Below are 15,430 nucleotides of genomic sequence, written 5' to 3'. Positions count from 1 at the left end.
AGTACCTGTCCAGTTTAAAATATTGTGATTGGAACAACTACTGCCATCTCTAGCAGTGTGTCCCAGGTAATCACCTGAAGCACGCTGTGTGGGAACAACTTGTCCTTGAATCTGATGAGGGCATCTATCTAGGGAGGCTTGTTTTGTCAGATGGATAGGTTAAATTGCCACTTTAATAAACGGAGTTATCTTTTACCCTTTTTTCTTGAATTGCTTATACAGTTAAAATTGTCCTGATTTGTTGTGAGGAGGGCAATATTTGCAGTTTGCTCGTGGCTTTTGTTTTGTTGGTGTCTTCATTGTAGCTTTATTTTTTCAGGTGAGGATCATTTGCATCATGTCACAGTCTTCAGACAAGTTCAAGGTAAGCATATTTACATAAATGGCTCCTACATAGCACATCATCATAAGATGGTGAAAATAAATAGTATGTAATGGCAGATTTTATACCATCTCAAAGTCCCACTTTATTTATTTTCACAATAAAGTGACGTTTAGTGGAGTCATTCAGAAGTAGTAGTGGCAGGCACTGGTCAGCTTTGTGGTGGCCGTAATATTTTGTGGCAGCTTGCTTTATCTCTGGTGTACAGTATAGAGATTACTCTTCTACTTGAATAGTGTGGGGGAAAGGGGGGACAGTGGAAATAAATCAATTTCAAATGTATTGGGCAGTGATTGAATATGACTCTAATCTGAAGTTTCTCAGTATATTTTCAAGGATAGTTGGAGGTAATATTGATGTCCTGGGGGAGTGGATGGGTTGACAACTTGGTTAAAGGCAAAGTGTGAGCAGGTGTGATTGACCGAGTAGCTGTTCAGTGGAATTGTTGGTGCTTTTGTAATTGAAGTACAGTAGGTGAATTAGGCAAAACCTTTTTTCATTATTCAACTGAAAAAACAACTGGTGGCACAGTGGTAGAGTTACTGTCTTACGGCACCAGAGACCCAGAATCGATCGTGACTACAGGTGCTGTCTGTACGGAGCTTGCACGTTCTCCCTGTGACTGCATGAGTTTTCTCCAGGTGCCCCAGTTTCTTTCCACATTGCAAAGATGTGCAGGTTGGTAGATTAATTGGCTTGTGTAAAGTGCCCTTGGTGTGTAGGATAGAACTAGTGAACGGGTGATTGATGGTCGGTGTGGACTTGGTGGCTGAAGGGTTGGTTTCCGCGCCGTATATCTAAACTAAAACAGTATTTGAACTTAATCCACCAAATTGCATTTCTATTTTGACTAGAACATTCATTTCTCTACATTATGTAATGAGCAGAGAAATATATGCGGAACCAAAACGAGGAATTAGAAAACTTTATCAATGATCTGTTTGTTGAATTGAGATTTATGAAATCTTGCAATTATATAGTCTGGCAAATTGTATCTATGGTGGTTTTTTAAAGAGACTTATTCATTTGGTTTCTCTTTGCTCTACTCAACTTGCTCCATGGTTCTGTGATTGTTTTCAAATAGTTACTGAATTCTGTTTGGAATGCTTCCATTATGCAGTCAAGTACTACATTTCCGACCAGATTAATGTTTCTTCATATTGGCTTTGAGGGAGCAGAGTCAGGAAATGTGCTATGGCATGGAATTCTGAATGCAGAGTTATTAATGTGAGGCAAAGGAAAGGGGGTGTGAGGAGATTGTTCAAGAGGCTCAAAGTTTAAAGAACAAAGGACCGTCAGGCTGCTGATGTTAAAGAATTGATGGGCCTAGGCCATGAAGTTATTTGAATTCTTGGAAGTAGGATCTATTGCTGATTATAGACAATAGACAATAGGTGCAGGAGTAGGCCATTCAGCCCTTCGAGCCAGCACCGCCATTCAATGCGATCATGGCTGATCACTCTCAATCAGTACCCCGTTCCTGCCTTCTCCCCATACCCCTTCACTCCGCTATCCTTAAGAGCTCTATCCAGCTCTCTCTTGAAAGCATCCAACGAACTGGCCTCCACTGCCTTCTGAGGCAGAGAATTCCACACCTTCACCACCCTCTGACTTAAAGTTCTTCCTCATCTCCGTTCTAAATGGCCTACCCCTTATTCTCAAACTGTGGCCCCTTGTTCTGGACTCCCCCAACATTGGGAACATGTTATCTGCCTCTAATGTGTCCAATCCCCTAATTATCTTATATGTTTCAATAAGATCCCCCCTCATCCTTCTAAATTCCAGTGTATACAAGCCCAATCGCTCCAGCCTTTCAACATACGACAGTCCCGCCATTCCGGGAATTAACCTAGTGAACCTACGCTGCACGCCCTCCATAGCAAGAATATCCTTCCTCAAATTTGGAGACCAAAACTGCACACAGTACTCCAGGTGCGGTCTCACCAGGGCCCGGTACAACTGTAGAAGGACCTCTTTGCTCCTATACTCAACTCCTCTTGTTACGAAGGCCAACATTCCATTGGCTTTCTTCACTGCCTGCTGAACCTGCATGCTTCCTTTCATTGACTGATGCACTAGGACACCCAGATCTCGTTGAACTCCCCCTCCTCCTAACTTGACACCATTCAGATAATAATCTGCCTTTCTATTCTTACTTCCAAAGTGAATAACCTCACACTTATCTACATTAAACTGCATCTGCCATGTATCCGCCCACTCACACAACCTGTCCAAGTCACCCTGCAGCCTTATTGCATCTTCCTCACAATTCACACTACCCCCCAACTTAGTATCATCTGCAAATTTGCTAATGGTACTTTTAATCCCTTCGTCTAAGTCATTAATGTATATCGTAAATAGCTGGGGTCCCAGCACCGAACCTTGCGGTACCCCACTGGTCACTGCCTGCCATTCCGAAAGGGACCCATTTATCCCCACTCTTTGCTTTCTGTCTGTCAACCAATTTTCTATCCATGTCAGTACCCTACCCCCAATACCATGTGCCCTAATTTTGCCCACTAATCTCCTATGTGGGACCTTGTCGAAGGCTTTCTGAAAGTCGAGGTACACCACATCCACTGACTCTCCCTTGTCAATTTTCCTAGTTACATCCTCAAAAAATTCCAGTAGATTTGTCAAGCATGATTTCCCCTTCGTAAATCCATGCTGACTCGAAATGATCCCGTTACTGCTATCCAAATGCTCAGCAATTTCGTCTTTTATAATTGACTCCAGCATCTTCCCCACCACTGATGTCAGACTAACTGGTCTATAATTACCCGTTTTCTCTCTCCCTCCTTTCTTAAAAAGTGGGATAACATTTGCTATCCTCCAATCCACAGGAACTGATCCTGAATCTATAGAACATTGAAAAATGATCTCCAATGCTTCCACTATTTCTAGAGCCACCTCCTTAAGTACTCTGGGATGCAGACCATCAGGCCCTGGGGATTTATCAGCCTTCAGTCCCATCAGTCTACCCAAAACCATTTCCTGCCTAATGTGGATTTCCTTCAGTTCCTCCATCACCCTAGGTTCTCCGGCCCCTAGAACATTTGGGAGATTGTGTGTATCTTCCTCAGTGAAGACAGATCCAAAGTAACGGTTTAACTCGTCTGCCATTTCTTTGTTCCCCATAATAAATTCCCCTGCTTCTGTCTTCAAGGGACGCACATTTGCCTTGACTATTTTTTTCCTCTTCACGTACCTAAAAAAACTTTTGCTATCCTCCTTTATATTATTGGCTAGTTTACCCTCGTACCTCATCTTTTCTCCCCGTATTGCCTTTTTAGTTAACTTTTGTTGCTCTTTAAAAGAGTCCCAATCCTCTGTCTTCCCACTCTTCTTTGCTATGTTATACTTCCTCTCCTTAATTTTTATGCTGTCCCTGACTTCCCTTGTCAGCCACAGGTGTCTCTTACTCCCCTTAGAGTCTTTCCACCTCTTTGGAATAAATTGATCCTGCAACCTCTGCATTATTCCCAGGAATACCTGCCATTGCTGTTCTACCGTCTTCCCTGCTAGGGCCTCCTTCCAATCAATTTTGGCCAGCTCCTGCCTCATGCCTCTGTAATCCCCTTTGCTATACCCTTAGTTTCACTGAGATCTAAAATTAACTTTAGTAATGTCTTGCTAATTAATATACCTGTACAACATTTGTGATATCAGCTGAAAGAGCTTCAAAACCTGCAGGAATGTTGGGTTAAGGACTGTTCTCAAAACCCTCGTGTAAGGCAGGGAATGCCAATACCTATCCTGCTCAGAGGAAGCAGATGGAGGGCAGTGGGGCTTTTCTGTGGTCTGGCGAGTTGGATCCTAAAAATGCTGGACTAGAGTTTTAAACTGTCGTTCAATTTTGCTGGTTTGGTATTCTGAGCCACCTTCAAGATTGCAGACAGGTTGAGAAAGAACATAGTATAACAGAATTGTGCATAGTACAGCAGAAAACATCACCTATTCCATTTCTCCAGAGATGTTGTCTGACCCGCGGAGTTACTCCAACGTTTTGTGTCTATCTATAGTACAGCAGAACCAGCTCTTCGACTCTTGAACTCTCTTGAATATCACGCCAGGTTAAATTAATCCCTTTTGTCTGCATGTGATCCATATCCCTCAATTCCTTTCATATTCGTGTGCCTATCTCAAAGCTGTTTAAATGCCACTATCATAACTGCTTCTGTTATCACTCTGGCAGCCAGTTCCAGGCACCGACCACTCTTAAAAAAAACTTACTCTGCATATCTTTACTTTGCCTCTCTCACCTTAAAGCTTTGCCCTTGAGTATTTGATATTTCTACCCTGGGGATATAGATTCTGGCTACTCTATCTGCACCTCATAAATATATAATTTTTTATCGGGTCTCTCCTCGCCTTTTGTACGCTCCAGCTAATGCCTAATGCCCTCCAATCTAAAAAGCAGGATAAGTGATGGTATGCCAGAAATAGCAGATGTCCTTTTTGGTTTTGATCACGACTGTTCCTGTGTGTGTAATTGGAAGGGTTCGGGTGCAGTTTTGTTGGGGCCACAACGTGAGCCACTGTAAGGTGCGGTGCACGAGGAAGGGCTCACTGGTGCACTTTATGAGTGGGAAATGGTGTCGGCATTTTGAAAATTTTCGTTTTTAACTCAATGGCTTGCATTATAACAGAAGAAAAGTGGCCATCTGGAGAAAGAATTTGTATTACTATCTGAAGAATGTGCAAACCAGCTGTGTTACTATTCAGTGGTTTAAAATCTCTAATGAACACAGCTAAAACTGCTACCATCTGCAGATTTGAGCAAACCCATGTCAGAGGTATGAGTTGGAGTAAGAATTTGACTTGATGAGAGTAGTGCTACATTAGAGAGAAACATGAATCACCATTTGGCTCTGTGCTAGCTAATGAATCTTGTAGTTTAATCTGTTCTATTTCAATGTTTAAATAGAACATTGGGCTTGCTTTGGAAAAGCATCTACTGAGATTTCATTTCTGAAATTTATAAACACTGATTAACATGTAATATTAATTAACAGTAATAATAAACCCATAGCACTGTAGATATTTGGGAAGCAGGTTAGTTTGTCTATAATTAACTATATTTGATAATTGAAAAAATAATCTTGTTGGACTAAAATGTTTGAAGTATCTAACAGGGAACAATGGAAAATTTTCTAAAAGTTGAAGAATTAAGATGCATTTTAACGTACCCTTTTTTGAGTATGGCAGCTTTTCACTGATGTTCTCCTTCATTTGCATTCCTTTCTAGAGCAGTAACATATCAAGTCGAAGGGCAAATCTAGTATGTTGGTTTACTTGGTATAATACTATATACGTTAGATGCAGGAGAATTATGTGCAAAATTATTTCTTAAATTTTTCAGTTACTCAGTGTTGCAAACCTCGAGTTGCTTGTAAGGTTGTTGATAAGCCCAAGTTTTAGGTTTATCTTCAGGACTGGCAAAACAAAAAAATATAGTGTGATTAATAAGTGAAGAGACCAGTGCAGTAAAAAATGATCTAGGCTCAGGAGATAATGATGTAGAATCCTAGCATTGAGCAGAAAACTCAAAGGAGTTGTTTAGAGGCCACCAAATAGTTGTTGCGATATTGGGCTTTAATTTAAGGAATGTGTGAGATTCTAGATGAATGACGAATTAACTCTGTTAGATGAGCTGCTGCAGTTCCAATAACCAGAGTTCAATCCCAACCTCTGGTGCTGCCTGTGTTGAGTTTGCCCTTCAGCCATGTTGTTTTTTCCCAGATACTCTGATTTCATCCCACGTCTCAATGATTAATTGGGTGGGTTAATGGGTTAATTGGCGACTGCAAAATCTAACTAGTACGTTCGTAGGTGAGTGGTAAAATCTAGCGTGGATTGTGGAACTGTGGAGAGAATAAAATGGGATAAGTATAAATTATGTTTGATGGTCGGCATTGACTTGATGGACCAAATGCCCTGTTTCCACGTTGTATCTTCATGACTCTATAAAAGACTGTTTGGACCTAGTATTGTGCAATGATTTAAAAAAACATATTTTCTATTTTATAAGTCGTTTATGGAAGTGTCACTGTAATATGATAGAATTTTGCTTTCAGTTTGAAAGTAATGAGTCTAGGGTCTTAAATCTTGAAGGAAACTATGAAGTTGAAGATATGAGGAGAAGAATTGGTTGTGGGTGACTGAAAATACATTGCAAGTTTAATAATTGATAGGCCTGGATTTAAAGAATAATGCATGAAACAAAAATTCCTTTAAGGCTCAAAATCCTAAAAGGAGTGAAGATAGATACCAGCATCTGCAGTTCCTTCCTAAAAGGAGTGATTTGAATGATTCATACCGGCAATGAATTAACAATAATATTTCTATGTACCAAAAAGGCTTTTAAAGTATCCAGAAATAACATCAGCTCATTTTGGATTTTTTTTGCTTTGTTTCTGTGGATGTTGTCCATCTGTGATCGAGATAACTTTATATTACACCTATAGAACAGAAATGAAAAATGTCCTCGGTTCTATACTCTGTCAACGATAATGGAAGGTCCTCAGTTGAAACGGCATAGGGTGGAGAGGTTGCACTTGCATAACAAGGAGAAAATGTGGAGTGATCTGAATTAAGTGTTGCCATCAAGTCTCAGCAAGGAATGCATCACATTAACCTGCCCAGAAAGAGTATAGGAGCAGGCCCAATGACCAATCCCATCTGCTTGCACATGGTTTATATGTCTCCATTCCCTGCCTAATTGCAACTTAAACATTGCAATAGTATCGTTTCCACAGCAGGGGATTTTGTACCTCTGTTTAAAAAAAAAAAACCTTGCTTGCAAATGTTTAAATTTTCCCACTTTCATCTTAAATCTATTAACTCTAATATTTGACACTTCCACCCTGGGGGGAAAAAATATCTACCCTCTTGATGCCCCTCATAATTTTAAATGTTTTTATTAGGTCACTTCTCAGCCTTCAGTGCTCCAGAAAAAATAGTCTAAATTGTCATACCTCCTAAAGTTAATATACTCCAGTCCAGGCAACATCCTGGTCAACCTCTTCTACACCCTCTCTAAAGCCATCACGTTGTTCCAACAGTGTGGTGGCCAGATCTGAGTATGAGGTGCAGTGTGACTTCCTGCCTGTTATACTTAACGCCTTGAACGAAGCTGAGCGTGCCATATGCACTCTTTACTACCCATGCCACTTCCAGGAAGCTCTGGTCTTGCACTCCAAGATCCTTCAGTACATCATTACTCCTGAATGTCTTTGCCATTTACTGTATACCTTCTCTTACATTTCACCTTTTAAAACTCATCACCTGACATTTTTCCGATCACCTTGCACTTTTCTAGCTGATCTATCTCCTATATCCTTTAGAAGCCTTCCTTGCTATCTAATCTCTAACAAATTTTATAAAATCTAAAAAAAGTCCACAAACCTATTGGACTATCTACATTTTCATCCAAATCACTAACATAGATTGCAAACAACCTATTGCAAACGGCCATCACCATGTGGTTTTAAGAAATGCTTCTGGATTAACCAGACGGATTTTGCCCCAACTAAACCTGTGGGACTCTGATTGAGAAAGTTAACTTTCTCTTATTGAGGGAGTTAAAATTGTTCACTAAAATAACCCTGTTGTTTTTGCATCTTTCTGCATATGTCCTTCTTGCTGCTCCTAGGTGTTGGGAGGACTATAGCATAACCCTATCATATGATTGCACTTTTCTTATTCCTAAGTTCTACCTATTTGACCTCAATGGATGAACATTCCAAGATGTTCTCTTAGTGTAGTCATGGCATTCTCCCTTATCTGTAATGCAACTACCCCACCTCTTTACATTCTCTCCGTTGCGTCTGAAACACCACTACCCTTCTTTGGGAGGGTATAGATCTGATGCAGAAGATGCCTTATCTTTGTACTCAGTTTCATAGAGTTCAGCACATAGACGACTGAACAACCAAAAGCATTTACTGCTACATATTGTTCAATACCAAATGCAGTAGCTCTGTTACTGCCATGTACAAGAGTCTCAGGATAAATTTAGCTTTTCCAAACTACGCCATGAAGAATTGTGAATCTGGGATCTATTACTTTGTGTCCCAAGAGGAGAACTGGATTTGCATTTGGATGATATGCAACCCTAGTGAGTTTGCCTGCAGTGAAAATAACAATGTCTGGATGATGCTGACGTGGTAGGTTGAATCTGTTTGCTACAGTTGAGTGGCTTGTCAGGCTATTTAAGAGTGTGGTTGAAGATAAGCCAGGTAGCTAGTGCCACCTATGTCAAATGAATTGCTGAGCTTCCTTTAAAGTGGGAATTTATTATTAACTACTTGAGATTTTGACAATCTTAATAGCTTCATGATCCCTTTCATTAAGAGTTACTTCATTTTTAAATTTAATGATTCAAATACTCAAAACTTTGTTCTTTGATCGTTAGTCCAGTAACATACCAGTAATCCCATCAGTCTGAAGGAGGGTCTCGACCCGAAATGTCACCCATTCCTTCACTCTAGAGATGCTGCCTGTCCCGCTGAGTTACACCAGCATTTTGTGTTTATCTTCGGTTTAAACCAGCATCTGCAGTTCCTTCCTAAACATACCAGTACTGCACATGGGGAAAATTGAAAGAAGGAGAATATACCCCTTGATTAAAAGCTGCAAGGGGTATATTTACCATCGTAAATTGTCAACTGCATTGATGTAGCCTGTCTGAGATTTTTGTTTGGTCCCATGATAATTTTTAGATGTTTTTCTTTTGCTTTGAGATTGCCCTGGATCTTGGCTAATGTCCAGTTAGATAGTTAGCTCTTTGTTTTGTTTATTGCAAAGTTCTGTTAATTTAGTTTTTCTTTTGTACTGTAGCAACATTTTTTGTGTTTTATCAACATATTAGGCCTAATAATTCATTTGTCATTGTTGATCTTTCCAAAAAAGTAATTTAATTTTTGCTGTGTTGCAGTTACTAATTTTGCCAAATTATCGAAAATGCTCTTTACTGATATTAACAAGTTTGGAACTGTTGGCCAATAAAAGAAGTACATATGTGCTCATAGTTTTATGTATATATAATAATAATAATAATAATACATTTTATTTATATAGCGCTTTTCATATACTCAAAGACGCTTTACAGAGATTTTGAGAACATAGGGAAATTAATAAATAGATAAATAAGTAAATAAATAAATGAACAGAGAAAGGAGACAGTAGGTGAGGTGACCTTCAGTGGTTGAAGGCAGTACTGAACAGGTGAGACTTCAGCGATGTTTTGAATGTGGTGAGTGTGGGGGAGTCTCTAACGGTTTGGGGTAGTGAGTTCCATAGGGTGGGAGCAGCGATGGAGAAAGCCCTGTCCCCCCAGGATCTGAGTTTAGTCCGGATGTGGGGGGATAGGAGATTGGCAGCGGCAGAGCGGAGGGTGCAGGTGGGAGTGTGCCTGTGGAGGAGGTCGGTCAGGTAGGATGGGGCCAGGTTATGGAGGGCTTTGTAGGTTATGAGGAGGATTTTGTACTGGATTCTCTGGGGGATGGGGAGCCAGTGGAGTTTATAAAGGACGGGGGTGATATGGTCACGGATCGAGGTGTGTGTGAGTAGACGGGCAGCGGAGTTTTGAATGTATTGAAGTTTATTGATGATTTTTGAGGGTGCGCCATAGAGGAGGCTGTTGCAGTAGTCCAGACGGGAGGTGATGAAGGCGTGGATGAGGGTTTCTGCAGCTGTGGAGGAGAGGGATGGACGGAGACGGGCAATGTTTTTGAGGTGGAAGAAGGCTGTCTTTGTGATGTGTTTGATGTGTTTGTCGAAGGAGAGGGTTTGATCAAGGATGATTCCAAGATTCCGGATGTGAGGTGAGGTGGATACTGGGAGACCATCAATGTTGAGGATGAAGTTTTGGGTGGATTTGGTGAGCATTTTTGGACCAATGATGATGATATATCCCACTAAGTAGATAATAAAAACATGACCAGAAAATAATGATACTCCAGTTGTGCATCATCGAGGTGTAGAGAAGGCAGATAACATATGGGCCCTGACATTAGAACTTGAAAATGTTGTGTTGCTGTGTTTTTTTTCCAAAATTATCTTGGCTGGAAGAAATTGGGTGGGAACTAGAGGAAATAAGTTGGGGAAAGGTCTGTGAAAATAAACGGCAGGGGGTATTAAATGATATGTGAAAAGAGCAAAAATATCAGTGCAACTGTAAAATGGAATAGCAAATTGGGGCAAAAAAAGAGGTTTCAACTGACCATCTCAAATATAGAAACATAGAAACATAGGAAATAGGTGCAGGAGGAGGCTATTCAGCCCTTCAAGCCAGCACCGCCATTCATTGTGATCATGGCTGATCATCCGCAATCAGTAACCTGTGCCCAACTTCTCCCCATATCCCTTGATTCCATAAGCCCCCAGAGCTCTATCTAACTCTCTCTTAAATTCATCCAGTGATTTGGCCTCCACTGCCCTCTGTTGCAGAGAATTCCACAAATTCACAACTCTCTGGGTGAAAAAGTTCCTTCTCACCTCAGTTTTAAATGGCCTCCCCTTTATTCTAAGACTGTGGCCCCTGGTTCTGGACTCCCCCAACTCTGGGAACATTTTTTCTGCGTCTAGGTTGGCCAGTCCTTTTATAATTTTATTTGTCTCTGTAAGATCCCCTCTCATCCTTCTAAACTCCAGTGACTACAAGCCTAGTTTTTTCAATTTTTCCTCATATGACAGTCCCGCCTTCCCAGGGATCAATCTCGTGAACCTACGCTGCACTGCCTCAATTACAAGGATGTCCTTCCTCAAATTAGGAGACCAAAACTGTACACAATACTCCAGATGTGGTCTTACCAGGGCCCTATACAACTGCAGAAGAACCTCTTTACTCTTATACTGAAATCTTCTCGTTATGAAGGCCAACATGCCATTAGCTTTCTTCACTGCCTGCTGTACCTGCACGCCAACTTTCAGTGACACTCGGGTCTCGTTGCACTTCCCCCTTACCTAACCTGACACCATTGAGATAATAATCTGCCTCCTTGTTTTTGCCGCCAAAGTGGATAGCCCCACATTTATCTATATTATACTGCATCTGCCCACTCACTCAATCTGTCCAGGTCACCCTGCAACCTCCTAACATCCTCTTTGCAGTTCACACTGCCACCCAACTTTGTGTCATCTGCAACTTGCTAGTGTTACTTCTAATTCCTTTGTCCAAATCATTAATATATATGGTAAACAGTTGCGGCCCCAACACCGAGCCTTGCGGCACTCCACTCGCCACTGCCTGCCATTCTGAAAAGGACCCGTTTACTCCTACTCTTTGCTTCCTGTCTGCCAACCAATTCTTTATCCATGTCAACCCCCAATACCACGTGCTCTAATTTTCCTCACCAATCTCCCGTGTGGGACCTTATCAAAGGCTTTCTGAAAGTCTAGATACACTATATCCACTGGGTTCCCTTCATCCATTTTACTTGTCACATCCTCAAAACATTCCAGATGATTCATCAAGCATGATTTCCCTTTCATAAATCCATGCTGACTTGGACTTATCCTTTTACTGCTATCCAAATGCACCATTATTACCTCTTTAATAATTGACTCCAGCATCTCCCCCACCACTGATGTCAGGCTAACTGTTCTGTAATTCCCTGTTTTCTCTCTCGCTCCTTTCTTGAAAAGTGGGATAACATTAGCTACCCTCCAATCCACAGGAACTGATCCTGAATCTATTGAACATTGGAAAATGATCACAAATGCATCCACTATTTCTAGAGCCACCTCCCTGAGTATCCTGGGATGCAGACCCTCAGGCCCTGGGGATTTATCAACCTTCAGTTCCATCAGTCTACCCAATACTATTTCTCGCCTAATGCTGACGGATACTCATGTCACCCATTGATGCAATTTTCATCAATGTTCACTTTGGTTTCTGCCAAAATCCCTCATAACAACTTTGATGTAAACATGCATGCAGGTGTGGAATAGCCTGGGAAAAGCAAGTTTGATTGTATTCACCGAAAGACCACATTCAATTCAGCACGGCTTCAGACAATCCGGGAAAAGCACGTTTGTAAAATGGTGATCTCTTCCATTTCAAACACGTTATCTTGATATTCAGCGGCAGGGCCACTACCACTACTGTCACTAAATATAGCTCTGTCAGTATCAGTGGTTCAGGGTCACCAGTTGCTTGCTGTACAAATAGCCACTCTAAAGGAGTTACAGAAACCAGGTAACCTTAATGGCTTAAAGTGCTTCCTGTATAAAACCTAAAATAGTTTCAACACTACTTAGCCTGCATTTATTTACGAAGGATAAGAAAACGTGGAAACACCATTATTTAAGGTGCCACACATATTGGGAAATATTTCCTCTTATCTGGATCATTGCTTCAAATCTGCTGAATCCTTTTGCTAGCATAATTACAAAGACTATAAATGTTTGAGAAAGCTCCTGCCACATCTTGCACCAGCAAATGTTGTCAAGACACTCAAATCTATTATTTAGTATTGTATAGAATTTGCAGAAAAGTAACAGGCCATTCATCCCAAAGTTCTTTCCAATTTGTTTTACAAATGCTTCTTGCACAACCTTTTCTTTCAGCTTTCTATTTCTTTGATCTTAAAGTACGAGTACAACTTCTCTTGAGGAGCATCCTTGCTATTTGCGTTGACTATGCTCTGCATTTGCAAATTCCATGCTTTAACAGCTCTGTATAAAGACATTTCTCCATAATTCATTGGATTTTTTGCAGTTATTTGCTTATAGCCTCTAGCACATCCAGTCAAGATATGAGAAATATCTTTCTAACATCTACCTTGTCAAATTTCAAAATCTCACTTTAATCTGATTGATTGCTCTGAAGCATAGAAACATCAAAATAGGTGCAGGTGTAGGCCATTCGACCCTTTGAGCCAGCACCGCCATTGAATATGATCCAAAATCAGTACCCGGTTCCTGCTTTCTCCCCATATCCCTTGATTCTGTTAGCCCTAAGAGCTATATCTAACCCTTTCTTGAAAACATCCAGTAAATTGGCCTCCACTGCCTTCTGTGACAGAGAATTCCACAGATTCACAACTCTCTGGGTGAAAAGGTTTTTCCTCATTTCAGTCCTAAATGGCCTACCCCTTATTCTTAATCTGTGACCCCTGGTTCTGGACTCCCCCAACATCGTAACATTTTTCCTGCATCTAGCCTGTCCAAACCCCTAAGAATTTTATATGTTTCTATAAGATCCCCTCTCGTCCGTCTAAATTCCAGTGAACCTAAGCCCAGCCAATCCATTCTTTCATCATATGTCAGAAGCATTGTGGAGGAGAACATATCCCTCACTACCACCCATCAACAATGACTGTTTATACTTCATTCAAATATAGACAATGCAATTCAAACGGGAAACAGTTGTCAGAAGTATTGGAAGAGACGTCACAATAGGAAGTCAAATTCTGCAGTTGTGAGATGCACATAGTTGCGAGATTCTGACTGTTTAACGTCTGTGAACATGTTTGTAGCTATTGGTATAATAAATATTGGTTAGTATCAGAGCTAGAATTTGGAGAGGTCGCTGCATGCATTTGATATCGTTCATATTCTTTGAGGAGATGGTACATAATTCTATCCAAATTCATAAGGAATGGATGTTCTCTGATCAGAAATATTTTAGCGGTTTGTCCCATTCACCACGCTACCTCAAGCTCAGTTTGTCAATTTATGAAGCTAGGGAATTTAGCTAGCAGCAGAAATAAATTATTTCTGGATCCTATTTTTGTGAAAATGAATGTTCAAAGTTCATGGAAAGAACTGAATTTCTAATTTGCAACTGAATTATTTGCTTTAGATGCTGCAACAGCAACAGCAACAACTTTTACAGCAGCAGCAGCAGCAGCAACAACAACAACAACAACAACAACAGCAGCAGCAGCAGCAGCAGCAACAAGCCCAGTTCACAAATCCTGAAACTCCTGGGTATGTGGGATTTGCAAATCTTCCAAATCAGGTGCATCGTAAATCTGTGAAGAAAGGATTTGAATTTACACTCATGGTAGTTGGTAAGTGTTAACGAAAATGCATTCAAGAAAATTAAAATACCTTTCAACTCTGAATAGGATAGTGTTGTCACTGTGCAGTGCTGATTGTTTTTCTAACCACTAGGTGTTTCATATTTTAACATTAGAGAACGTTACAGTTCATGTAGAATTTGGATACACCTTGTACAAGCATGAATGGAGAATGAAAAGTATATATGCAATAGCATTGGTCAGTGAATGGAGGATGATGTTAAAAGATAATTACCATTTAATCTCCTGCGGTGACATCAAAGTTTGTTATGGTTTCCTTTCAAGTAGTCAAATAGTGGAGTGAAGTAGTGAATCTTAACTGCATTTCGGAATGTATGAAAATGTTGAAAATTACATATTACATACAGCATGAACAGCTCATGGTATTGTATTTTGATGTAATTCTCTTTGCAGGTGAGTCTGGTCTGGGGAAATCTACACTTATTAATAGCCTCTTCCTGACTGATCTGTACCCTGAGCGAGTTATTCCTGGAGCTGCAGGTAACATTAATTTTGTAATTCAAAATACAAACTATTTTACTTTGTTGGTGACACATAAATGAGTAATAAACCACACACCCAAGTTCAAATCAAACTACAATAGCTGTGTAGTTTTAATGTCAATTAATAATCTGGAATTTAAAATCTGGAACAGCAGCAAGTAATGGTGGTAAAACTCCCCCTGGTTCACTGAATGTTGTGGGCCTGGTCTTGTCTTCTGTAGTAGCCTAGAAATTCATTATTTAATGTGGATGTCAGTGGCATGGCCAGCATTTATGCCCTTGCTGATTAGAAAGAAATACTGCCATGCCAGTGATGCCCATGTCACAAAAATATAAATTTAAAAATATTTGGTTAAAAAATTAGTCCGTTCAATTAAGTCATTCATACAGACTCTTAGGTTAAGGCCACAAGATCCAGGCAGAATTCAAACAACTTATTCTGCACATTAAGCATGGTATTGAAATCAGGAGAGGGAAAGAGAGAGAGGGGGAATGTCATACTTGCAATTATCGGA

At 40.4% G+C, this 15,430-nt stretch overlaps 1 protein-coding gene across 2 annotated transcripts in view; it reads left to right on the top strand.

Moving 5' to 3' along the window:
* Nucleotides 1–15,430, top strand: part of septin2 (septin 2) — a 52,780-nt gene that overhangs the window by 7,716 nt on the left and 29,634 nt on the right. For both annotated transcript variants that reach the window (XM_078410622.1, XM_078410621.1), the window contains exons 2-4: nucleotides 320–364; nucleotides 14,193–14,403; nucleotides 14,827–14,913. In XM_078410622.1, coding sequence (XP_078266748.1) covers nucleotides 338–364; nucleotides 14,193–14,403; nucleotides 14,827–14,913 — 325 coding nt within the window. In that variant the 5' untranslated portion in view covers nucleotides 320–337. The remainder of the gene's footprint in view (nucleotides 1–319; nucleotides 365–14,192; nucleotides 14,404–14,826; nucleotides 14,914–15,430) is intronic.

Source organism: Rhinoraja longicauda, chromosome 13 (genome assembly GCF_053455715.1).
Source record: "Rhinoraja longicauda isolate Sanriku21f chromosome 13, sRhiLon1.1, whole genome shotgun sequence".
In the NCBI taxonomy this organism is placed as follows: domain Eukaryota; kingdom Metazoa; phylum Chordata; class Chondrichthyes; order Rajiformes; family Arhynchobatidae; genus Rhinoraja; species Rhinoraja longicauda.
Note: the sequence above shows the minus strand (reverse complement) of the source record. Positions and strands in the feature narration are given on the sequence as shown.